We start from the raw sequence: 25,745 nt of genomic DNA, 5'->3' as shown, positions 1-25,745 counted from the left end.
ATTCTGCTTCATCTCTGAATATGCTTCTTAGTGGGTTTGGAAACCTGCTTTCTGAAAAACTATGGTTCCATGGGGTGCCTGGGTGGCTCAGCTGGTTGAGCGCCTGACTTGATTTCAGCTCAGGTCATGATCCCAAGGTCATGGGGTGGAGCCCTGCATCAGGCTCTGTGCTAGAGTATGGAGCTTGCTTGGGATTCTTGCTCTGTCTCTCTCTCTCCCTGTGTCCCTCTCTCCCACTCTTGCCCTCTCTCTAAAATAAATTAAAATAAAATAAAATAGAATAAATAACCATGGTTCTTTAATGCAAATAAAGTTAGCTGATTCCACAGTTATATACTTGAGCATTTGGTTACCAATGTATAATTATAAAATTATTATATATATATTTATGTTATATGTAATAATATATATATTCTATATAAAATTATCAGGGTAATTTTATATGTGATTAAAACTTTGAATTCTGTCTGAACTAACCCACGTTCCTCCTCGAATAGAGTAGCGAATGGTGTTATGTTAATCTTCTCCCAGTGACCTCGTATTCTCTGTATGTTCTTTATTTTGGGAAGGTACATCAAGTGTTGCAAGAGCATGGAGTGGCACCTTTGATGAACTTCTTAGCAAACAGATTGGTCAGTTTTTCAGGACCTACTTCAAAATGAATTATACCGGCCTTGCAGAGTATCCTGACTTTTTTGCTGTCTGTCTTATATTACTTCTAGCAGGTAAGAAGACCAATCACACTCCTCCCTGAGATGAGCCAGACTAATCATCCTGGCAAAATAAGTTACCACTGGATTTCGGGCCTGAGTTCCCAAGATGAGATGGCATATTTATGTGTTCAGGTTACTGTTGGGTACCCATGGGCCTCATCACTGGCTCGAATCACATTTTTTCTTATGTGACAGACATGTTTTAAAAAGAAATCTAAATTGTGTGGAAGGGGAGAAATAGCACTTCTAAGTAAATGGTACTTGGAATGCACTGAAGAATAGGATAAGACACATCATTATAGTAGCAATTGGAGATTTGCAGGGATGAAGTTTCAATAAGGAGAATTGTACACTTTTTGGCATTATTTTATTTTGTTGGCTACAATAAGCATATTGGCAAACATACGGTTTCTGGAAGAATTTCTGTCTATTCATGCCTTCATCTATGTAATGTAGGTATCTAGCTGAAAAAGAAGCATATTCAAACCACCTGTCATTTTTTAATACAGATATTATGTGGCCAAACATACTTGAGGCTAGAATTTTCCCATGTTTATCAGTCATGTAGCATAGTGATTTAGAAAGGCACAGGAATTAGAATCAGAACAACCAGATTTTCAGTCCTACTTTGCCACTCACTATCTTTGGACCATTGAATGACATAATCTTTCTGTGATTCAGTTTGTTCATCCATAAAATGGGGGTATCAGTGTCTGTCTTGTACAGACTTCTTGCCTGGTTCATAGGAAGCACTTAGATGGCAGACAGTTTTATTTTGTAGGCATACTTAATCCCCGTTGCCACATTACATTTGTTTTGATTATTTGAACATCTTCTATTTTGATGGTCATCCTCACTTGCACTCCTGCTTAAACCAATCAAGGATTTTACTAAGAAAAAATCTATATTCTCACTTCCTACCTGATGTACCCTGGATAGCTGCCCCTTATTTTCCTGTCCAGCCTTCTCTCCATCTACTCTCTCCCATGCTTACAAAGGTGTGACAGAAATATCTTTTTATAATGAACGTTTTACTTATACAATTATACAATTTAAAAAAATTGTATCTTTAAAAAATTCATTTATTAAATATTTTATGTAGGCTTAAGGACATGAACAAAATTTATAGCTCAAAACTATTTGACATTTTACCTGTAATGTCAAGAAAAATTGCAACAATTGTTCTCAACAGGTGAGAGATTTCATTTGTTTTGGTTTCTAAATAGCCTAGCTAACATTAAATTAGTTACATCATATTTTATTTAGGGATGGTTTCAACGATCTTAACGTATTCAGCTTTAATCTCTAAGCGATGAGAAGCATGCAGCTGTGACAAGGTTAGAATCATGAAAGTCCATGGCAGGACTCAGGCCTTGGCCTGCATCATTGTCCTGTGTCGTTGACCAGTGTGTTTTTACTTTATATATAGGCTAAGCTCACATGATAACTTTGTCCTTAGAATATCTGAAGATCAGAACCTCTGAATATAAATTTCGATTCATGTTGTAATACCAGATGTCTTGTCAGCTGAAGCTTTTGCTTTATTAAAGACACAGGGAAGTAAGTGTATACAGTATTTAGAGGAGATATTCATTGGTCTCTAATCTATTGGCAGGAGGTAGGGATCTCAGGATACAGCATGCACACGGGGTATTGGGAAACTCTAATAAAACTTGACAGTGGCTTTATTTTTTTCCAGATGGATAGGGGTGCAGCGTATAGAGTGTATTTCCAAAGCGTGTAGGTGTATATAGGTTTCTAGTGTGAAAGAGCCAATAATTATACCGTTCATGCAGTTCCCTTTTTTTCATTATAGTTACATTATCATAAAATTCTGGGAATTATATAGGTAGAAGAATGAAACCCTGTCTCCCTCTTCTTTACTTGGGTAATTTTGCTTATTCGATCCTGGGTGGTATGGATTTGTGGGAGAAGCAAGTAGTTACGTGACATAATCCCTTCACCACCATCCTCTCCCTAGTAGGAACAAGTAAACTTTCTTTGGTCCATAATTTGTATGTTAACAAAAGATGGATTAAAAATAAAAATATGATAAATACAGTCATGATAGAAGGAAACAAAGGTAAACGTTTGGTGTTAATATTGGGGAGACTCTCTCTAAAGGTAGAGAAACTAAAGAGGAAAAATTTATGTTCTAAAACTTTCACATATGTATATATAATCAGCACTAAGAATAAAAGTAAATGATAAACTGGGAAAAACATGCAATACATGACAGGAAGACAGCTCCTTGCATTATTATATAAATAAATCTAACAAATTGATATAAATAGAATAACCTAATAGAAAAAATGGGCAGCTTCAATTGGGCCACACTTTCTGGAGAATATTTCTGATAATGTGAACCGAAAGCCTTGTATGAAAGGACATACCTTTGATGTGGTATTACCTTATATAACATTATTATAAAGGAATAATTAGAAAATGTACAAAGATATTTATAAAAGGATGATGATGTGATGTCAGTACTATTTATAGTTGTAAGAAACTAAGAGCTGCCTGTCAGTCTATAAATAAGGGATTATAGTGTCTTCATATTGTGGAAGAGTATGTGGCTGTTAAAAATGAGGTTCTCTGTTTGTCAACATGAAAATGTGTGTGTGTGCGTGCATACGTGCTCACGCCCAGAATTCTGGAGAAGAGAATTCTTTATTTCCTTCATATTTTTTCTGTATCTTCAAATTACTTGAATAGGAAATTGATTACTTTTACAATAAGAATATAAAAAAAAAAAATTAAAAAAAAAAAAGGGGGGGCGCCTGGGTGGCGCAGTCGGTTAAGCGTCCGACTTCAGCCAGATCACGATATCGCAGTCCGTGAGTTCGAGCCCCGCGTCGGGCTCTGGGCTGATGGCTCAGAGCCTGGAGCCTGTTTCCGATTCTGTGTCTCCCTCTCTCTCTGCCCCTCCCCCGTTCATGCTCTGTCTCTCTCTGTCCCAAAAATAAATAAACGTTGAAAAAAAAAAATTAAAAAAAAAAAAGAATATAAAATAAAGCTATTAAAATGAGAATCGACTTTTAAGAATATCCTTTTGGTGTAACAGTTGAAGAATTATTTTGTTGTATGTATTGTTTGTTGTATGTATGTTGAGATGGCTTTTTTAGACAAGCATTTCATTAAAATTCAGTTACTTTACCTCTGTCTATCTATTGGTGATAATAGCCAAAATCACTAGACCTATTGATTTCTTGAAGTGTGGCGTCTCCTGGCTACGAGCACAGCCAGCCTTCTAAAACCAAGTTGGTTGTGTTTAGGAGACATTGTTACACAGTTAAATGAGTCAAAACGGGCAATAGAAAGGGATAACTGTAAGTTAAATATATGAATCCTGGTGAAATAATATCCTAAACCGTGTAACAGCCTCAAAATGCCATTGCTTTTGCTAAAACTTGGGTAAAAATTAAAATACCCTTTCTTTTTCCGTAGGTCTTTTATCTTTTGGAGTGAAAGAATCAGCTTGGGTGAATAAAATCTTCACAGCTATTAACATCCTGGTCCTTCTTTTTGTTATGGTTGCTGGGTTTGTGAAAGGCAATGTGGCAAACTGGAAGATTAGTGAAGAGTTTCTCAAAAATATATCAGCAAGTGCCAGGTATAATATTTGGGTTTTTCCCTTATTTTGAGTGCTTTCTCCACCCGCCCCCCCCCCCCCCCCCGGTCAATTTGCCTGCTTTTGTCTTATGTTACATTTTCCTTTACCAACAGTGGTTCTCAATTTTTGTGCTTAGGAGAGATTTCTGAGGGTCTGTTCTCTTCCGAGACCCTTCTTCCCAGTGTCCCCCCACCCCCACACAAATGCATACGTGTGCTCCCTGTTGAGCAGCCGTTGGAAGGCCTGCAGCGGCTCCTTCTCAGCTTCAAGCTCTGCGGTTGGTATAGGAGTAGAGCGAAGTGAGATCCTAACTGGAGGAAGGATGCTCCTTCCCCACAAAGGTTTGCCCCCTTTTACAAACAATGGGTGTTTTGGAGACTTGCATTCCTTAGTGCTTCCGTTGGGGAACACTGTTTGGTTTCTTTGCATTCTTGCAGCCTTGTAGTACTTTTCAGGCCTTGATTTTTGGAAAATGTTGTTGGTTGCAAAAGCAGAATTGTCTGTGCATTTTACTTTAAACCTGATAGGCTCAAAAATTGAATTCATGATAATTATATACAGAAGGTTTCAGCCCAAGATTTATATTAATATTCCTATGTGTAAATAAAATAAGGTTACAAAAATATCTGTTACATGAAGTGAGGTGTAACTACATGGTTTTCTTTATGTATGTTGTTTATAGTCATTATTTTGAGGCAAAAAATTAATATCCTCTGGTTTTATACAATTTTGAAAAAATATTTACTTATTTTTTAGAGAGTATGAGTGGGGGAGGGGTAGAAAGAGAGGGAGACAGAGAATCCCAGGCTGTCAGCAAGGAGCCTGATGCAGAGCTCCACCTCACGAGTTGTGAGATCATGACCCGAATCGAACTGAGTGTCAGATGCTTAACCAGCTGGGTCACCCAGGTGCCCCTGGTTTTATACAATTTTTACCATGTAATAAAATACTCAACTTCAATATTAGTAATCAAGCCTAGAGAATTTGATCACCTTTTCAAATGCCTTATTAGGAAAATTTTTAAGTATGCAGCCTGCCCAACTATCCATGAGAAGAGGAAGTGTCATGTCTTTGTTTCAGAGCATGGCCCATATATAGCGTCTCTGCTCTCACAATCCTGCCTGGCTGTGAGTTCCAGCCAGAGTGGATCTGGATTTTGTGCTTATGCTATTGATCAGCCTCCAGTTGAGTGTTAGCAACCCAGGAAGACGCCATTGTTGGAAACACCACTACATTCTCTAGGACAGGGTGAGAAAAGTAGGATTTACTCTTAATTTTATATATGTAAGTTTCAAAGAGCTGGTGAACACAATAGCTTTCCAAAGAGGAGTTTGAGAGAAATCACTAGAAGAAGTTTTCTATGAAAATAACTTTCCCTTGTGCTTGTTTTCCACCTTAGAGAGCTGCCTTCCGAAAATGGAACAAGTATCTATGGGGCTGGTGGCTTTATGCCGTATGGCTTTGCAGGGACTTTGGCTGGGGCTGCCACCTGCTTCTATGCCTTCGTGGGATTTGACTGCATTGCAACAACTGGTAAGGGAAGAATCTTGGTTCTCTGTGGAAGGAAAGGTGTTCCTTGTTGTCCACAAGTACCCATGCGTGGCAGCAGAAGGTCGAGGAAAGAGTGAGATTTGGGGTAATCAGGGCTGGTTCTGGACCCAGCTGTGGCGCCTACTGTATGTGATAAAAAGAAACTTAGTAAAATGCTCTGAGCCTTGGTTTCCACTTTGGTAAAATTGGGAGAACCAGTACCTATCCCTCATGTTAACCCCTCATGTCATGAAGGTTACTTAAGATATAATACACATGAGGGGCGTCTGGGTGGCTCAGTCGGTTAAGCATCCGACTTCAGCTCAGGTCATGATCTCACAGTCTGTGAGTTTGAGCCCCACATGGAGCTCTGTGTTGACAGCTTGGAGCCTGGAGCCTACTTTGGATTCTGTGTCTCCCTCTCTCTCTGCCCTTCCCCTGCTCACACTCTGTCTCTCTCAGTAAACATTAAAAAAAAATTTTTTTTTAAATATAATACACTTGAAAAATACTTTGCAAGCTGTCAAATATTTTATAAATGTTAGTCATAATTACTGTCTTTAACCTTCAGCCTGGAAGTAACCTTCAGTACTATCACAATGAGTAACAAATGATGACCATGCTCTTAAGTTGTCTCTTTTTTAGTAAGATAAAATATGTTGTGGTAATTCTTTTCTCTTTATCTTATGCAACAAAGCCATCATGTCAGAATCACTCTCTTACGTGCTTCTTCTGGGTTCAGATTACTGTATGGCCGTATGATTGACCATTTTGAGGCACTGCAAATGCCACCTCTTACTAGAAAGATTCAAAGCACTATTTTTGTTGTTATTGAAACTGGAGCTTAATATAAATTGGCACAATGGGTAGAAAAAGTTTACCTTCATATTTATGGAAGCCTTCCTATGTAAGGGCCCACAGAATGCCATGGCAGTCATTTAATTTCTGTGGATGAATCATTTTCCAAATGATTAAGACTGCTATGCTATCCCAAAAAATTTAATATGCTGGCGTATCATGTTTTCTTTCTAGAAATGGGAAACTGACCTGCTTGATATCTTGCTTTCTCTTCTTGCCTCTGGGAATTGGAATTTTGTGTAATAGTGGAGTACGCTTAAATTTTTTTTTTTAACATTTATTTACTATTGAGAGACAGAGAGACACAGAGCATGAGCAGGGACGGAGCAGAGAGAGGGGGAGACAGAATCCGAAGCAGGCTCCAGGCTCCGAGCTGTCAGCCCAGAGCCCAACGCGGGGCTCGAACTCACAAACTGTGAGATCATGACCTGAGCTGAAGTCAGACGCTTAACCTACTGAGCCACCCAGACGCCCCAGAGTACGCTTAAGAAGAGAGAAAATTTCATGTGGAATAGATGGATCAAGCTAAGAAAACAGAAGGGACAAAAGCAGACTGAAATTGCCACGAAGGAGAAGAATCCGTGTTTTATCTATTAATGTTTTAGTAAATATGCAAATATTTTGTTTATATCTCCTTAGGTGAAGAAGTCCGGAATCCTCAGAAAGCGATTCCTATTGGAATTGTGACTTCTTTGCTTGTTTGCTTTATGGCCTATTTTGGGGTCTCTGCAGCTTTAACACTTATGATGCCATACTACCTCCTGGATGAGAAAAGCCCTCTTCCAGTAGCATTTGAATATGTTGGATGGGGTCCTGCCAAATACGTTGTTGCAGCGGGCTCCCTCTGTGCTTTGTCAACAAGGTATAGTGCATTGCCTGTGAGGCAGGGGCTGTGGGTGTTACTGCAGAGGAGTCGTTGTTTAAAGAATTGCTTCAGTAGGTTTTAAAAATACTCCTAGTATAAGGTATATGTTATGCAACTACATATTCTCTGAATAGTTTGACCAGAACTTCCATATGAAAGTCTTAAGTGACAAAACGTTTTTCACCCATCAGTTAAAAGTCAGTTTTTCAAGATGATGGTGGTCCAAGCTTCAGTACAAATGTATACGGCATTGATACATGTGGACACATACACACAGATGTATGCCACACGTATTCATATGTGTATGTATTATAAAACTCTAGGACACTTATACCAGCATGTTTCCCTGCTGGCTTCGGTATTACTTGTAGTGTTACAGACCACTGAGACCTGGTGTGCAGACTTGATGTTCTCTGTCGTCTTTTAAAATAATATCAAGTCTCTGTGACTGGGAGCTGTATGCTGTGACATTGTCCAATGTAATATGCTTTTTACTGTGAAACACTGAGACTTTCTGTTAGTACTGATCGGAGTGAACTTGGTCTAGAAATAGAAATTACTGTTTTGAAATGAATGCTGAAAGTTCATATAATGTCTATGTGGAAAGAAAAAGGTAGTTGAATCTCAAGTGCCCAGATTTTCAGGGGCTACTTGTTTTCGTACTTGAGAATCCATTTCTCAGGCTCCCTGAGCTATTCACGTTTCAAATTAACATGTGATTATAAGATATTTCATTCTAGTTTATATCATGGGATACTGTATAACATTATTACAAAGAGAAAATTAATCTCTGCCTGATTACTAATTTTTTAAGTGAAAATAAGTTGTTAAAAGTCCGAATTAGAAAAAAATCTTTTCATATAATTCATCAGCCTAGCTTTTCATCGCTCTCAAAAAATCCTATTTATTTTCTATTCAGGATAATATTTAGTAGCAAGTAGAAATTGCCCCCATTGGTTTCTCAGCCATCTGCTAATGTTGAGGTTTATTCTGAATAGTTTGAAAAAATCTGAACTATGAAGACATCATGCCATCATGGTCTTAGAAGATAGACAAAGATTTATCCATGGCCAAGTCAGCCCAGCTTTATCAAAAGATAAAATGAATATTTAAAACAAAATATTTTACATATTTTCTTTCAAACGGTTATTTTTTTTATAACTAAGTCATGTATGGATTCGTGCAGCCAGTAAACACACAAGAAATTTGAAACATCTAAAGCAAAGAGCATTTTCTTAAAACTTTGCTGTTCCTGACTTTTAATCGTGGCTACTTCTATGTACTAAATTTACAGTAAGTTGGTGTATTTTTGTCTTTTTTTTTTTACCCTTTCTCTCTTGATTATCTTGTGATGCTGGGTATTATTACTAATATGATCAAATACCAAGCAATATGAGAAAAAATAATGGTAAAATAAATACAAGAAGTACATAATCATTGAATAAATGAATTCAAATTACTTAATCTCTAATTTCATATCCGTTTAGAAATTTTGTTTTCTGAGTTATTGCCACTAAAAACGTCTTAATGCTATGATTAGTTTTGGTTTTCTTAAGTCTTAATTACTTAGTTTTAATTCAGTAATAATTGCGGGCATGCACAAATTACTTGCACTATTGTTCTTAGTGTGGTGAGTGTGCTGGGCAAATATCTATAACAGAATAATAGGTAGCACAAGGGTAAATATTGGCAAGTATTTTTAAATGCCCAATCATAACACATTTAAAAATAACAAGACGTCATAATCATGGTTGTGATGCTGAGTTTTATACGAGTCGCTTAATTTCAGTTCTGAGATGTCATCTTGCATGAATGTATTTGCCATCCTGCATGTGTTTGCTTTTTATTCAGTCTTCTTGGATCCATTTTCCCAATGCCGCGGGTAATCTATGCTATGGCGGAGGATGGGTTGCTTTTCAAATGTCTAGCTCAAATCAATTCCAAAACGAAGACACCAGTAATTGCTACTTTATCATCGGGTGCGGTGGCAGGTGAGAGAGAGTTGACTTTTGTTAAGAAAAGGGGGATCTTTTTTTTCATCAAGGATTCTGAAGAGAAATGCAGTTAGGTAGTTTTCTGTTTTGATCTAAGTAAAGGTCAGTAACTTTTTTTGTGAATGTTTCCTTTTTTGATGTTTTCTTTTTGTTTTTCTGGGTTTTTTTGGCATAGGTTCTGCATTTTAGTGTGTCCGGTCTTTACCTGTGTATGCCTGTCTAGAGTAATACTTCACAATAACTCACATGCGGATTATGAATTTTTCTGTTCTAGTCTTCTGGGCTCTATGTTTCCTTTACCCCGAATTCTATTTGCCATGGCCCGAGACGGTTTACTGTTTAGATTTCTTGGCAGAGTGAGTAAGAGGCAGTCACCAGTTGCCGCCACGTTGACGGCAGGGGTCATTTCTGGTAAGCTTTTCAAACATAGGATTCTTCAGCATTGGCCTTAAACGTTTTATGCGCATGCATGGACTTATAAAGAGGGTCTGCTTGCTGTGCATGTAAGTTAAGAAAAAAAAATCACTGATAAATTAGGTTATGAACATTGAGATCTGAAAATTGTGGTGGTGGTGGTCTACTGAAATTCATTCTTAACTGACCCTTGGGGATTTTTTACCATTTCATTATTTTAATTTTTGGGGCACCTAACAAATGTGCAAAGGGTTATAATGGGTCTTCACCGTATTTTTACTCCTTTTTAATTAAGTATAAGAAATGTCAGGGTAATTTATACTTGCTGTGGTAATTACCCACCCTCAGAGTGGGGATGTCTGCATTGCCTGGACCACCATGGTTCTCTAAGACTTACTAACAACTGTTTCCTCTTAAACCCCATTTGGACTCTATTTTTGCTTTCAACTGTTTTGGTGTTTAACTCATATTGAAAAAAACTTGCAGATGCCTATCTTTGGGGATGTCATAATATCTCTGTAAAATGCCGTTGGCCAGATTCTTATTTATTCCATGAAGAAATTTTCAAGGAGATTCATACAGACTGAGAGAACGGCCTTAAAGGTCCTGTTCTAGGAAGCAAGAGAGAGACTTCAGCAAGCTTTATGAAGCTGTTTTAGTAGTAAAAATTCAAACCAAAACTGATAACTTGATTGAGGCTCTGAATTGGGGGGAGATTACAGAATGCTAATGCTTAAATTATGCATGAAATAGTATATTTTCAGAGTCAGAAAATATTTGCTAAACAGCTTCACATTGTAAATGTTTTTTAATAAATTTGGCGCTTTATTAGACATACATTGGAAGGCCAAGTCACTTATTTTCTTAATGGGGGCTTAGATTTCTGCCCCCATAAAATGAAGGTTGCACTAGATGATCTATAGCCCATTTTGTTACTAAACAGTACATTATGCTAGTGAAAAGAATTTATAAATCTTGACAAAGGATCATGCATTTTATTTATTCCATAAAAATGTTTATTTTTTCCCAGTGAAATCTTGCCCAGTAATACTTTATTTTGTATTCAGAGTTTTACAAAATATATCCTTCTTTCTTCAGAAGGAATTTAATTTGGCAGTATAACATATTGACATTAATAACAAAAGAAGATAATTATAGCAGAAGGCTTTTTTTAAAACGTTCTGAAATACTATATTTTTGTTATTCTACTCCCACACCTTACTGTGCTTGTTTTTACTTTAGATTAGAGAGCTTATCTGGATAATTAATCATCTTCCTCTTTCTTAGCTACTTATTTTGCTATTTGTAATTCTTATAAAACATACTGAAACTGTAATAATCTAATATATAAGTATACTAGCAACGGAAGGTTTTCCAAGTAAGGCATGAGGTGCATTTAAAGAAAGGATGTATCATGGAAGGAACATGAGGAAGCAGGGTAGAAGTAGAGTTTACATGGAATTCTATTGCCACCAGTTATAACCTTGCCAAATTAGCCTGTCTATAAAATGAGGATCATTATCTTATCAGGTCAAACCATGTGAAATTGCTGGTTTGGAGGTCAAAACCAGTCAGATTCTGGCCACTGCATATAGTTAAGCCTACATAATTTCCCTGTCTCATAGGATTATTGGATTAAAGATAAATTGAGATCATAGAGATATAAAGCTTGCTAAGAGACGTCTGGTACACCATGGGAATAGAATGTGGTGTTTCTACTTAACAATGATAGAGACAACTATACGGTCAAGTCAAGTTAGTATTAATCGGTATTTGATGTTTCAATGGAGAAAAAAATTGCCAAGTGCAAGTTAACTCTTCAGCTAGAAAGTATATTTTGCCTCATAACATTACTGCAATTTGAGTGTAGGACATAGATTCATCCCTCAAATTTAGTCCCATCTTCTCAGAGTGAGGAGTTTTAACCAGCATGGAATTTCACCTATACCAGAAATGTAATTTAATTGGAAATTACTTTCTTTCATATATGCATAATTCAAGATGCAGATGGAAATGCAAATGATTATGGAATTTCTGTAATGAAAGTTCTTCCATTTCAATTTTTTAATGGTTGTTTCACAAGAGCTAGTTCCTATTTCTGAGCAATGTTTTTCTTTTGAAACATCAAAGGAGAGTGTTCTGTCATATGATATTTTCACTCTTTGTCAGGCCAATATTTTTTAAATAATCAAAGTAGATGTGTTTTATACTTGATAGATAGCTAAGGGGTTTGGAAGTTTCACCAGCAGTTTGTATGACCTAAGGAACACCTTTTTAACTGAGAGAAATATATTTTCTATAGTTTGTTTGATTTATCATTGGTCCTGGAACCATAAAATGACAACTGTCCCTGACTTGAAAGTTATCAACTGTATGGAGTTACATGATAGGCCATTTTCTTTACCATTCTGCTCTCTCCCCAATAGCTGTGATGGCGTTTCTTTTTGACCTGAAGGCCCTTGTGGACATGATGTCCATTGGCACTCTTCTGGCCTACTCTCTGGTTGCAGCATGTGTTCTCATCCTCAGGTGAGTGTCCTCATTGGTCCCGAATGCTGCGTGTCACATGGAGCCCAGGGAATAAAGAAAATTAGGACTCACCATCCTTGCTTTCGAGGAGCTAGTGGTCTCACGAGGCAAGAGGTCATGGGCAGAAAAACATCACTATAAAGTGTAATAAACATACTTAGTCCTTAGCAAAGAATTAATGTTTACTTTTGAGAGATATCGAGAGAGCACCAGTGGGGGTGGGCAGAAAGAGAAGGAGATGCAGAATCCAAAGCAGGCCTCAGGCCGCAAGCTGTCAGCACAGAGCCCGCCCGACATGGGGCTCAAACCCACAAACCGCGAGATCATGACCTAAGCCAAAGTCGGATGCTTAGCCGACTGAGCCACCCAGGCACCCCGGTCCTTACTTAGCAAAGAATTAAATACAGTTGATAATTAGCAGTAAGTTGGCCTAATCTATATGAACCGCAAGTTCTTATAATGTATAAAAACACTTAAAAATATTCTATCTTTTGTCCCAGTATTTCAGCTGCTAAGATTTTATAATAAAGATTTTAATCAAAGAGGCACACACAGATATATATAGATATAGAGAAAGACATCTATATAGATATATAAAGGATGTTTATGAAAAAGGCAATTTGCAAAAGTGAAAAAAATTGAACTGACCTGCATATCAATAGCAGAACGGTGAAACAAATGAGGGTACCCTTTTTCTTCTACAAAAGAGGTAAACGCTTTTTCTTCTACAGCAAATAATATGATAATTATATGGATAAATGTATCTGATTCAGCAAAGCTGTATTAACATCTGAATTTATTTAAATAATACCATAGATGTACATGAAGAAATCATTTTTATGATTTCACTTTAATGCATCTTTTATGATCTCTTTAATGCATATCATATATATGCATTTCTGTTTGGCTGAAATTGCCTCAAAATACTGGGTGGTTTTGATTCTCTTCTGTGTATTTTGTGAATTTTTTCCCTCAGTGAGCATATTTCTTCTTTAGATTGAGGTCAAATGTTACTTTTACATTTAAAGAAAGGCTGCTCAGAAGGAAGGAGACCACACTGAGGAGACAGGGGCAGATCCTAGGAGGTGAAGCAGGCTGGAGAGGAAGGGGATAAATTGATCAAGAGACTTGGCATACATGGGGTTGGGAAGCATGGCAGGCGGAGCTCATCTGGATTAAACTGGAGGACAGGGAGAGGAAGGTTGAGGAAGATGAGGCCAGAGAGGCAGATGGCCAGCGGCAGTTGAATGCCAACCTGAAGACTGGATGTCCCTCTGCAGCTGACGCTTAAGCAGAGTTTCTGTGCTGTTTTCTTGAAACGCATTTCCTTTGGACCCAGATATTTTCAGGATAATCCTCCTCTAGTCACAGTCGCCTCCCTTGGAAAACGTTAACTCTCTTCCGCATCTGCTGTGTTACTTTGTAATGAAACGGCTGTCAGAGGAAATTCAGAGTTGCTGCAGATGTTTTATTGAGCAGGTTTGTGGCCTGGCTCAGCATGCTCTGGGGCGGAGTCATGAGACGTGTCAGTTTACTGCACAAGCTGGGACTCTGCAAGGGGTCTCACTTAGAGTTTACGGCGTTCGTTTCATTTGGGCCAAGTGTCTGTTGGAGAATGAAGACACGGACGTTTATTTGGCAACAGGTACCAGCCCGGCTTGTCTTACGAGCAGCCCAAATGCTGTCCTGAGAAAGAAGCGCTGGGATCATGTGCCAGCGCTGCCTCGAAAAGCGAGTCCCAAGTCACCATGCTGCAGGGGCAGGGTTTCAGCCTGCGGATTCTCTTCAGCCCCTCGGCTCTGCCTACGCAACAGTCATCTTCTCTCGTGAGCTTTCTGGTGGGGTTCCTCGGTAAGTCCGCCGTGCCGCCCACAGAGCACAGGCCCCCAGGGGTGTGTAGCTGGAGCGGGTATGTGGACGCGGACAAAAGGCCGTATCTTGCCTTAGACTAAGTTTGCCGCTGCCCTGAGCCCTGAAGGTTCTGCCCAATGGGTCACTGGTAGTTGAGAGCATGTATTAGTGGGATAGATTTATCATGTAATTGAAGAAGAAAGGAAGACATTCCCTAGGGTGTGAGTGGCAGCTGTACAAAGCTGGTACATCTCAGTGGCCGTCCGGGTGCCCCCAGGAACACCTGCCAGTAACACACTGGGACGCAGTAAAGAGAGTCTTGTTTGCTCACCCGCAGTTATGTCATGGGTGATATTTTCAGCAACATTTACCAAGCACTGGCAACGTGCCAAGAGGTCTGCTGTGCACCTGGGACAGCAGGAAGAATGGTCCCTGCTCTCGGGGGGCTGAAAGGAACAGGATTATTGGTGGCAAGCTGAGGGAAGTACAGACTTCTCCAGAGCACAGAGGAGGGATGTGATGGTCAGAGATAGGGTGGGCGGGTGGTGACATCACCTTCTGAAATAGGGGGAAAAGACACAGATCATGTATTATTTGTTTGCATTAACAATCACTGTTTACAACCGTGGACAGTGGACAGACCTGCCATCTCCCATTTGAGAACAGAGAAATCTCCAGCCCAGACAGCATCCCATCAACCCATGTGATACAGTCAGAGGATGTCACGAAGGGGGACCCAGAGGACACATGGGGCGGGGGAGCAAGATGGCAGTCCCAGGAGGGGGGCAGGAGACCGTCAGGAGGAAGCGAGTGGAGGTTAAGTCAGTGGGATCAGCCATGTCTTCCCCTAATGGAAATGAAGAATCTTAGTATTTGGCAAAGTAGATCCGGAAAGAACTTGATATCTTATCAAAATAGACGGCTTGAGCTGAGGGAATGAGTGACGTGCGCGTGCTGACTTTGTTTTCCATACATGTCACCTTTACAGCATTTCTGGTTCTGGGTCTGAGCATCCTGACCACTTACGGAGTCCACGCTATTGCCCGGCTGGAGGCGTGGAGTCTCGCTCTCCTTGTGCTCTTCCTCGTTCTCTGCATCGTCGTCGTGCTCACCATTTGGAGGCAGCCCCAGAATCAGCAAAAAGTAGCCTTCATGGTACGAATTGTGAACATTAAGATCCTAAATATTTCGCACATTTTCTCTTATGGGTTAGTTTTATAAGTTTAAAAAAAGTCACTTCTGATGAAGTTAACCAGGGAACTAGAGTGTCACGATTCTTGGAGATGATACTTTTTGTCATAAGTATTCTCCCTACGTGGCTTTTCGAAACCCTGAATATGCTCCTATCACATTATTATGTATAATAGTAAACAGATTTCTTGTCAAGTAATCTATGGAATCAAGGAATAAAGAAATTTTATTTTAGAGATTCAGTACTCTCTCAAGAAGATTATTCCCACTAAAAGCGCTTCTGCTATAATTGTCCTGTTGGATTTGAACTAAGAGCAGGTTTGGGCTTGAAGAGAGCTTCCTGGAAGGATCCCTCTGAGATGCCAAATGTATCCAGACTTCCAGAGGCGTGCCTGCTGATATCTGAACTAAACCAGTAAACCCTAAACTAAACCAAACCCTAAAACCCATTGCATCTTGGTGATGATGTAGATGTTAGCAGGCTGGATAAATCCCTGTTGCTCTGGGCTGCACGTAAATAGTGTAAAATGGGACGTTGCCTTTAGTATACTCTACAGGAATGATTTTTCTCCAGGTTGTTCTTTTTGTAAGAATATAAGCTTACTGACACAGTGTGAAAGTACATATGTCAAGTTAGTGTTGACACAGTTTGGGGAATGTGCTTTCCAAATCTGAGTATAGTTAAGAAGATATTTTTCCCCCTTAGGTTCCATTCTTACCATTCTTGCCAGCCTTCAGCATCCTGGTGAACATTTACTTGATGGTCCAATTGAGTGCAGACACGTGGATCCGATTTAGCATTTGGATGGCACTTGGTAGGTCTTTTAATGTTTTAGCTTTCCGAACCTTGGCTCTGTTTCTCCAGTTTTCATGCTCTGTGATTAGACAAATTCATCCCCTCCCCCTTCCTGGAAATAAAGGGGTTTTTTTTTGTTTTTTTTTTTTTCAGTTTCTTCCTTTCCCAATTTTAGATCATCAGCATGCTTACTTTTCCAAATATTTTCAGATACCTTTTTTTTTAATTTTTTTTTTTAATGTTTATTTTTATTTTTGGGAGAGACAGAGACAGAATGCGAGTGGGTTAGGGGCAGAGAGAGAGGGAGACACAGAATCCGAAGCAGGCTCCAGGCTCTGAGCTGTAAGCACACAGCCCGATGTGGGGCTCGAACTTACAAGCTGTGAGATCATGACCTGAGCCAAAGTCGGACACTCAACCGACTGAGCCACCCAGGCGCCCCCCTTTTTTTTAAAATTACATTTCCCAGTAACCCTGTAGAATCTGTAAATTCTGCTTTCTCCAATTAATGGGTGAGAAAAAAAAGAAGCCCCAAAAAGTCCAGGGATCAAATTTGTGAATGGCAGTGTGAGACTTTGATTCCAAAGCCCGTTCTTGTCAGTGTATACCAGTAGACTTCTGAAGATATTTGGGGTTTTGTTTTGTTTTGTTTTGTTTTAATGTTTATTTATTTTTGAGAGAGAGCGTGAATGAGAGGGGGGTAGAGAGAAGACACAGAACTCAAAGCAGGCTCCAGGCTTCACGCTGTCAGCACGGAGCCTGAGGCGGGGCTTGAACCAACAAACTGTGAGATCATGACCTGAGCTAAAGTCAGACGCTTAACCGACTGAGCCACCCAGGTGGCCCTGAAGACATTTTGAGTGAGCTGATAGCAAGAAATTTCTGTTATCTAAAGTTCTTACTGTTTGAACCTTGGGATTTAGCATTAAATGACGTCAGTATGCTTATTTATATCTATACTATACTGTTTTTCATTATGATTTCTTTGCTATGTGAAAAATTGAGTTATAAAATAAAAGTTTGCATTTGTTGTAACTAAAGCCCTGAGCACTTGTCTTAAAAATGTGAGGAGAGGGGCGCCTGGGTGGCTCAGTCGGTTAAGCGTCCGACTTCAGCTCAGGTCACCATCTCACGGTCCGTGAGTTTGAGCCCCGCGTCAGGCTCTGGGCTGATGGCTCAGAGCCTGGAGCCTGCTTCCGATTCTGTGTCTTCCTCTCTCTCTGCCCCTCCCCCGTTCATGCTCTGTCTCTCTCTGTCTCAAAAATAAATAAATGTTAAAAAAAAAAATAAATTTAAAAAAAAATGTGAGGAGAGGGGCGCCTGGATGGCTCAATCAGTCGACCGACCGACTCCTGGTCAGGTCGTGATCTCACAGTTGGCGAGCTCGAGCCCCACATCTGGCTGGGTGCATTCAGCACAGAGCCCTCTTCAGATCCTCTGTCTCCCTCCCTCTCTCTGCTCCTCCCCTGCTCCCGCTGTCTCTGTCAAACACAGATAAACATTTTTAAAGAAAATGTGAGGAGAAATGTCTGTAAGGTGAAGCAGAGAGAAACAAGAGCTCAATCTGCATTGTTTGGGTTGCCCGAGCGGTTGAAGAGTGTGTTTTTTGTCAGTCTTCCCATTGGCTTAGCAAGAATGAACCTGATTCACTCTTGTGTATGTAATTGTTTGCTTTGGCTAGAAATTAACTTCATTTCAGTTTCAAGCCACCAACCCACTTGAGTTGATGGGAGATCTGACCTCTGTCAGTTTTGCTCATCTCCCCACACCCACACTAGGGCTTTGCCCATACTTTGGGGACCTCCCACTGTGCCAGGGAACGGGGGTGCTGGTGCCTCGGGTCACAGGTTATCCATTCACACAGGTTACAACCAGGTTGTCCTCTCTTCCTATCACTGTGGCCACTTCTGGTAGGTGCTTCTGTTGCTTCAGGGCCAGATCCTGACAGGAATCCCCTGCCGATCAGCCCCACCCTCAGGGATGTAGCAACACAGCCATTCCTTTGGGGTCCTGTGCACATGCTGCCAGGGAGCGGAGCCCAAAACCCCCAGGGCACAGGACTCTAGAACTCTCTCCCCTCCTCTGAGCCCAGAAGAATCTCTTTGAAATCTGGCAGAGAACTTCAGCATGCTTCCTACCTTTCCATGAGCCCTTGCTTCTTTCCTCAAACATAGTCCACTCTAGTTTAATGTACTTGATCTTAGTTAAGAGCATCGACTATGGAGCCAGACTCTGTGTTTGAATCTACATCTGCCATTTATTCACTGTGTGGCCGAGGCCAAGTTACCTCTCTGCTTTTGTGCCTGTTTCTTTGTAAAATGGTGATCATAAAATAAATAAATAAATAAATAAAATAAAAAGTAAATAAAAAATAAAATGGTGATCATAGTACCTTTATGTGAGGACAGGGAGGGCTGGGTCTTTAAACCATTGAGGTATGAGAGGAAGTAGAATCATTCCTCAACATACCTGCCAAAATGCTAATTGGTAGCCTGCTTCCTGTTATTTTAGATGGGAAGATTATTTTTTTTTAATTTTTTATTTTTTAACGTTTATTTATTTTTTGAGACAGAGAGAGACAGAGCATGAATGGGGGAGGGGCAGACAGAGAGGGAGACACAGAATCGGAAGCAGGCTCCAGCTCTGAGCCATCAGCCCAGAGCCCGATGCGGGACTCGAACTCACAGACCGCGAGATCGACCTGAGCTGAAGTCGGACGCTTAACCGACTGAGCCACCCAGGCGCCCCTAGATGGGAAGATTATAATGCATTTCACATCAACCCCAAACTCTCAACCAATTTTTAACTATATAACTCAAAGCAAAATGCCTACATGTAAGTAATAAACTATCTAGTGGGGATACTTGAAACCTTTGCTTCTAATTCCCAGCCAGCATAGCTGTTAATAACTAGTTGCTTTGTACATGATTGTTTGGCCTCTCCTGGTGACAGTAACATGTTTACACATGCCCCCTTTGTTTACATAGGGCATGCTTTCCAAAATATCTCACTGTGAGTCTGACACCCCACCACTTGTGTTTGGGATGTCATTTGAGATCTTACCCCCCCCTCCCATATCCTTTTGTTTAGAGTGTAGTATTGAGTTTTGAGAAAATCAGTGTATTTTTTTGACGTAGATGTCTGAAAACACTTACTGAGAGAAACATAAGTTCTATAAAGATTGGGTGTTAACAATGGAGAAACACATTGTGCTGAGAAAGCATCCATCAGGGACCTTCTGCAGGGGAATCCTCTTGCCTTGTGTTCTAAAATAGACCAGAAAGAGAAGGCAGAAAACTCTATTAAGTTCTATATTAAATTTCCCATGTTCAAACTGTCATTTTCTGATATACTTAAAACATTGATTTTTTTTTTTCTTTTCCCTCCAAAAGGTTTCCTGATCTACTTCGCTTATGGCATTAGACACAGCCTGGAGGGTAATCCAAGAGATGAAGAAGATGAAGAAGAGACGTACTCAGACAACATTCATGCAACAACAGAAGAAAAATCTGCCATTCAAGCCAATGACCATCACCAAAGAAACCTGAGTCTGCCTTTCATATTCCACGAGAAGACGAGCGAATGCTAACGCTTACAGGAGCTGAGTTGGGCCACAGTCTTAACATACCTATCCTCCGTGGAGTAAACCGTGACAGGGTGTCAGCATCGCACTAGGTTGCTGTGGGTTTGCTGCAAACATAGTTCACCCTAACTTATGCTTACCTGAACAGCACCTCCTCAAATGGTGAATTATGTACCTGGGGAGACCTCCCAAGCCCTCTCCTCAGTGGGGAACACCCCCCAAACAGCAGGAGCATGTGTGTGTGTGTGTGTGTGTGTGTGTGTGTGTGTGTGTTGCGGTATATGAATGTGGAAAGTTGGTTGTGTTTTACTACTACCACATTACATTTTTCCGGTGTTGTCATTAATTGGTGGCTTACAGCACATGCAGAAATGGAGGCAATCACTGAATAGAAGTGTTTTGTATGTGCCTGGTGCATTTGGGGAAATACCTGTTGCTTTTCCTTATTAGGTGTCATTAATGTCAATTAGAACATGCTAAAAATGCACTTACCCATCTTGGTGTCTGTCATTGGTCAGGAGCAAGAGGAGGGGATAAGAAATGAGCCTTTTCTATAACTTATAAATGCCAGCAGTGGGTTTAGTAGAGATTTTTATTCTATGAAGGATGGCACTTTGCCCAAACTTCAGCCGCCACAGGGATTTGTACCTGCGATATACCACATGGGACAAAAGTGGTGTTCCGTGTCACCCAATGGGGCCTCTTTCAACCGCTGTCTTTTTTAAGAGATGTGCTCTTTTCATATGAAGACTTCACCTCCTGTGAGTGCTGTATATCCCTCAGTCCAGTCAGGGATTCGAGAGCAGTATGTGTGATCTACATGGGGCCCTTTATGCTAGAAAGTGAAGCTGGTCCCCATGGCTGGAAAGCTTGCATGAGTGGCAGTGACGAGGGTATATTTGAAAATCAGAATTAGACATAAGCTTGGAAAAGTAGACACTAAGCATCCTTGTCTTTAAAGTCACTTAAAATAAGCCAGTAGAATCTTCTAGGTCACACAGTTGGTAGGACGACTCATACTTTTTTTCTATTACTTAATAACTAATCACAGTTCAGTTTTTTTAAACCTCCTCAGGTACAGATTTCACTCCTTTGTTTCTATTATTTTGTCTTGTCCTAGACATGAGGGGCTACAGTAGCAAATTACGTCTTTATTGCGTGCCAAAGAGGAGAACTGAAGGGACACGAGAAGAAGAAATTGCCCTGTTTTGAGTTTAAAGTGCCTATTCAGATATTAAATTGCATTTGACCGAGTTTGAGGGGTTTGAATCTAATTTGCCTTTGTTGTTTCTTTTGGAAACATTGAAGGATGTTTTTCTTCCCCCAATCCCATAAATTGTTTGGCACTTTTTATCTCATTTATTTTTAATTGACCACACTAAATCTATTAATAAAAACTCTAGTAACCCAACAGTGTTTGGGGAATAAAATATTTTAGTTAAATACATGATTTTTAAAACCTCCAACTGAAAAAATGTAACCTAATTAAATTAAAAAGCTATATAAACACAGTAACGTTTATATAAGTAAATGATTTGTTTTTACCTGTAAGATTCTCTTAATTACTATATTTTACTGGATAGCGTTCTCTAGTAGTGGACTGTTTATCTGCAGTGTGCTTTGCTTCTAACGAATTGTTTTTCTTACAAATAATTACGTGGTTTACTAGGTGAGGCCAGAGGCTAAAAACTTATATGGGTTACATTCCCAGGATAAATGTTATCAAGCACACCAGTTGACCAGCTTAATCGAAAGGCAAGGAAAACATTTGTTTTCTGACAGCACTTCCAAGAGATTAGTTATTTCACTGAAGCCATTAAAAAGCAAGTTGTGATTGTTTTGTTGAACCAAGAGTTTATTGTGAGTAAATATCAGGTAAACAGGTAGAAAGCCTGGGTTTCTGGCTGCTATTGTTGAAGCATCCCTGACCTAGAACTCAGTCCTGACATTCCACAGTTTCCAGGCTGCACAGGGTAAAATCTGAAGCCCAGAATTCTCTTTTAAGCATGTTTTTCTAGAGAGGAAGAGTTGGATATGCAAGGGGTAAAATATTTCTGTAAGGACTTTACGTATGATCACAAGTCCTTACTGTTAGAGTAATACACTGAGAACACCCTTTTATTCTATAATCAATCTAGAATAGACCCTTAACACAGGGAACATAAGGAATTTCCTACATAAATATTTAGGCCTTTTACTGTAACAAAAGAAATTTATTTAGAATGTGATAGGCAGCTAAAACTTTTATGCCCACTGTGTTCAATTAGGAGAAGAATTTAGTTAAAAATTATTTTTCCACATTAAAACACTTTGCAAACACAAGTATCTATGAAAAGATGCTTCGTCGGTGACTGTGCTTTTTTTCTGTGAAGACTCAAATATGTATGAGTCATATCCCTGTATGAGTCTGTGTATATATATATGTATATGTCTGTGTATTTCAAATAGTGTATAAGTCGGTTGGGTTTATGATGGGCTTTGGAAACAATACCATTATATGGATTTAAAAAAAAACCCAATTGATGTGGAGAAAAAATAATGTTTTATATTGATAGGTATGCTTATACAAAATTTTTAGGTTTTAAACTATTTTGCAATATACAGCAATTTTATATGTATGATATTTTCTATAGATTCTTTAAGAAAGATATATTTATAATGTAATCTGGAATCACTAAACTCTATTATAACAGGTGCTTTATAATCTGAAATGGAGTAGGGGTAGGAGCTATTAGGGTATTTCTGTTTACTTGTTTCTGTGGCCCCTTTTCTGACATCTCTGTCTTGCTCTGTGTTTATTAGTAAAAGCCCGTACTACTGGCTCTTTTACCAGCCTCCCGTATCTACATCTGAATTCATAACCTTGAGAACAAAATATTGCTTTTACTTTCTTAGGATTACCAAAATGTTTTGTATAGATTTGACTAGTAGTCAGTCACACTTATATAAACTCCTCTCCAGGAATGAAAAAATACATACCACACAATCTCTTAATTGTGACTGAGTAAAAACAGTTTAAATTACTTTTCTTTCCTACACTAGGAAATATGCTGTCTTAACATTTTCAGTGAGAAACTTATAATAGCACCATTATTTTAAGCTCTTGAGAAAAGGGAAAAGATGACTTATGAATAACCATATAAAGGCAATATGCCTACCCTCTATTTAAAAAGGTAGCTATACAAATCCAAGTTTAAAACCTATTTATGAGAAAACTTATGTTAGAACTTTTGATCAATACCGAGATACAGATTATTGCTTACCCACATTTTCCCCAGAGATAAACATCAAGAAAACTTCTTAAGACCAAAAACATCATCTGGGATATATACATTAGAGGAAAAACTAACCTTGATATATGTAAAACTTTACTGTTGCCATCCATAGTTAATAGAAAATATCTGTTTGAGAATTATTTTCCTTTAAAATCCAAAAGCCTGTCTTTCAATTTTATGAATAAAGGATTTTTTTAACTTTTTTTTTTTTAATTTTAGAAACTAGCCAGCATATTTGCTAAGTCCTGGTAGTTGTTAACCATATTTTGAATCAGAGTCTGTATTTACTGAGTTATTTTCTAAATTAATGGGAATGCTTAGCAGGGGGAATAAGGAGGTTTATTGCCCTGCAATACTGATAATGCCAGAGGAGTATATTACCCTTCTTTCTTTGTAAATCAGGGCATATTGTGAGATGACAAACCACGTGATAACGTGCCAAGATTCCAACTCTGCCTCGTGATGTGGCTGCCTCATTTCCTCCTGATGCCCTTCAAGCAACTCCTACTTAACACCCAAACTACAGTTTGCACAGCATTTTAAAGGATTGGGTTTAGAGTGTATATCACAGCGTATTAAAATTCACATGATTAGTGTGAATGGGGGGGGAGGGGAGAGGGGATTAACTTTTTTTTTTTTTTTTTTTTTTTTTGCTAGTGCCAAAATACTGCCTTCTCTGTACATTTTCTACTTACAGTCTCTGACATGTCCTAAAATATCAAGGGGAAAAAAGTACCAAAGTTCAAGTAGTAAATAATGCCAGCACAGGTCATTTTTCAGTCATGTAGATTTGCAGATAAGGTTGCTTAGCTTTGTTGTTTAGCTGAGATTTTTTTTTTTTCTCTTTGTATAATTATATTTAAACATTTTTAAATGGATTTCTGGTTTCTGGATTTTGAGAGGCCTGCTCTTTTTTTGTGGTTGTTGGTTTTTGTAACATTCATTATTGTTTATATGTACACAGTTTAGTCTCACTGATTTCAGATGTGTCTTGTGATGGCTCGACTCTTGTGACAGCCTTTTTGAGAGTAGTACTTAGCTTTTCTTCACCCTGGCTGAAGCCGCTGCCATTATCTGGCCCTAAAGACCCTTTGCTGACCACTGGTGCCCCATGGGGATCATGACCAGGAGCCTGGGCTGGATCTAGAGTCAGGCAGCCCGTAGAGTGTAAGCACCTAGACCTAGCCTTATTGGGTGGGGTCTTGGGATGATAGGGTGGGATACGAAGTGAAAGCCTTCACATGAAAGTAAGGAGTGTGGGGTCCAAATATCCCATCAACACATCACGTAAATGATAGGGACTAAGGAAGGTCTGTGACTCATAGGAAGGATGGCTGCTTCCTGGAACTGGTCCCACGGGGTCGGGCCCACTACAGTCCCCGTACGGCACTGACAGCCTTGAGGTGGAAAGTGCACGGGCCCAGGCTCAGCTGGTACTTCCAACAGGGTGGGTTTCACTGGCCCAGGCCCGGGTAGGGGGCCTTTCGTCTTTGGTGTCCACTAGGCTGCCCCATTGTTTTATTGCTCTATTTTGTTGTCATTGTACTTAACAGAAACTGTTGATAGGGCCCAAAACCCTACAGAAATTCTATGTCTGTAAAAAACCAACAGATTCACAGGACTTGTCTGATCTGAATGTAAAGACCTTTCTGTTGAGTAGGTAATTTCAAATTTAAATGTTTTAAATGATAATCAGAGTTCCTTTTTACTTATAACATTAGATTATGTTTTAGAAGTGTAATAAATAAAAACTATTGCTGCTTTACCACTGTAAAATATGCTTTCTAATGTGACCATGTACTTTTTAAATAAATTGTAATATGACTTATGATAATATAATATGCATATGTATCACACACCCCAAAAGCATACATGTCACACACTTATCTAATGTAACCTTTTTTTTTTTAATTTGGGAACTTTTAAAACTCAGAAATATGGTGCAATCTAAATTGAAATGATTTTATTGTCAAGAATACTCACCTGGCAGCCTGAGGACTACCCAGTCCTGTAAGATAAAAGACATGTTTTCACAAAGCCACAGTCCTCATGGCACGTTCTAAAAAATAGCACTGGGTCCTAAAGCATGCCATCCCAGGACCAAAGAGCTGAGATCTTACCACTTCAACTGCCGGTCTTTTCATTGCTTTTATCTGTAAGAAACTCCTTTCTCAATGTTCTCCTCAGCAAATCATAGCCTTTAATAATCGGCAATCAGTTATGTACAACTAACAAATTTTTTACAGTATAGTAAAGCATTCTTACCAACTTCAACCCTCTGGAAGAAAGGATTCAAAGAGCATTCTGGACAGGGCTCCAAGTTATTTAAAATTGCAAATCTCTTGAATTAATTAATTTTGAAATGTCTTTGTGTATATACTTAATTCCCACTGATTTTACTAAATTGGAGGGAACGCCTTATTGAAGTAAGAAAATGGTAGTTATCACTTTAGCCAGCATGGAAAACCAAGCTGAAACAGCAAAGTATTTGCCAAGTAGAAGCCTAAAACCTAATTTATCTAATTGTTGGCTA

At 39.2% G+C, this 25,745-nt stretch overlaps 1 protein-coding gene across 3 annotated transcripts in view; it reads left to right on the top strand.

The window, feature by feature from the left end:
* The window catches only part of SLC7A2 (solute carrier family 7 member 2), a 76,916-nt gene extending 51,876 nt beyond the window's left edge, over positions 1 to 25,040 (top strand). For 2 of the 3 annotated variants that reach the window (XM_045454859.1, XM_045454870.1), the window contains 10 exons: positions 570 to 725; positions 4,161 to 4,326; positions 5,726 to 5,859; positions 7,354 to 7,576; positions 9,431 to 9,570; positions 12,414 to 12,516; positions 14,162 to 14,367; positions 15,356 to 15,522; positions 16,265 to 16,373; positions 19,747 to 25,040. In XM_045454859.1, coding sequence (XP_045310815.1) covers positions 570 to 725; positions 4,161 to 4,326; positions 5,726 to 5,859; positions 7,354 to 7,576; positions 9,431 to 9,570; positions 12,414 to 12,516; positions 14,162 to 14,367; positions 15,356 to 15,522; positions 16,265 to 16,373; positions 19,747 to 19,943 — 1,601 coding nt within the window. In that variant the 3' untranslated portion in view covers positions 19,944 to 25,040. Of the gene's footprint in view, positions 1 to 569; positions 726 to 4,160; positions 4,327 to 5,725; positions 5,860 to 7,353; positions 7,577 to 9,430; positions 9,571 to 9,847; positions 9,985 to 12,413; positions 12,517 to 14,161; positions 14,368 to 15,355; positions 15,523 to 16,264; positions 16,374 to 19,746 lie in introns of all 3 variants that reach the window. The other variant, XM_045454880.1, reaches the window with a different exon arrangement.
* The last annotated feature ends 705 nt before the right edge of the window (positions 25,041 to 25,745 follow it).

Source organism: Leopardus geoffroyi, chromosome B1 (assembly GCF_018350155.1).
Source record: "Leopardus geoffroyi isolate Oge1 chromosome B1, O.geoffroyi_Oge1_pat1.0, whole genome shotgun sequence".
Taxonomy (NCBI): domain Eukaryota; kingdom Metazoa; phylum Chordata; class Mammalia; order Carnivora; family Felidae; genus Leopardus; species Leopardus geoffroyi.
The sequence above is the reverse complement of the archived record's forward strand: the minus strand, read 5'-3'. Positions and strand labels throughout refer to the sequence as shown.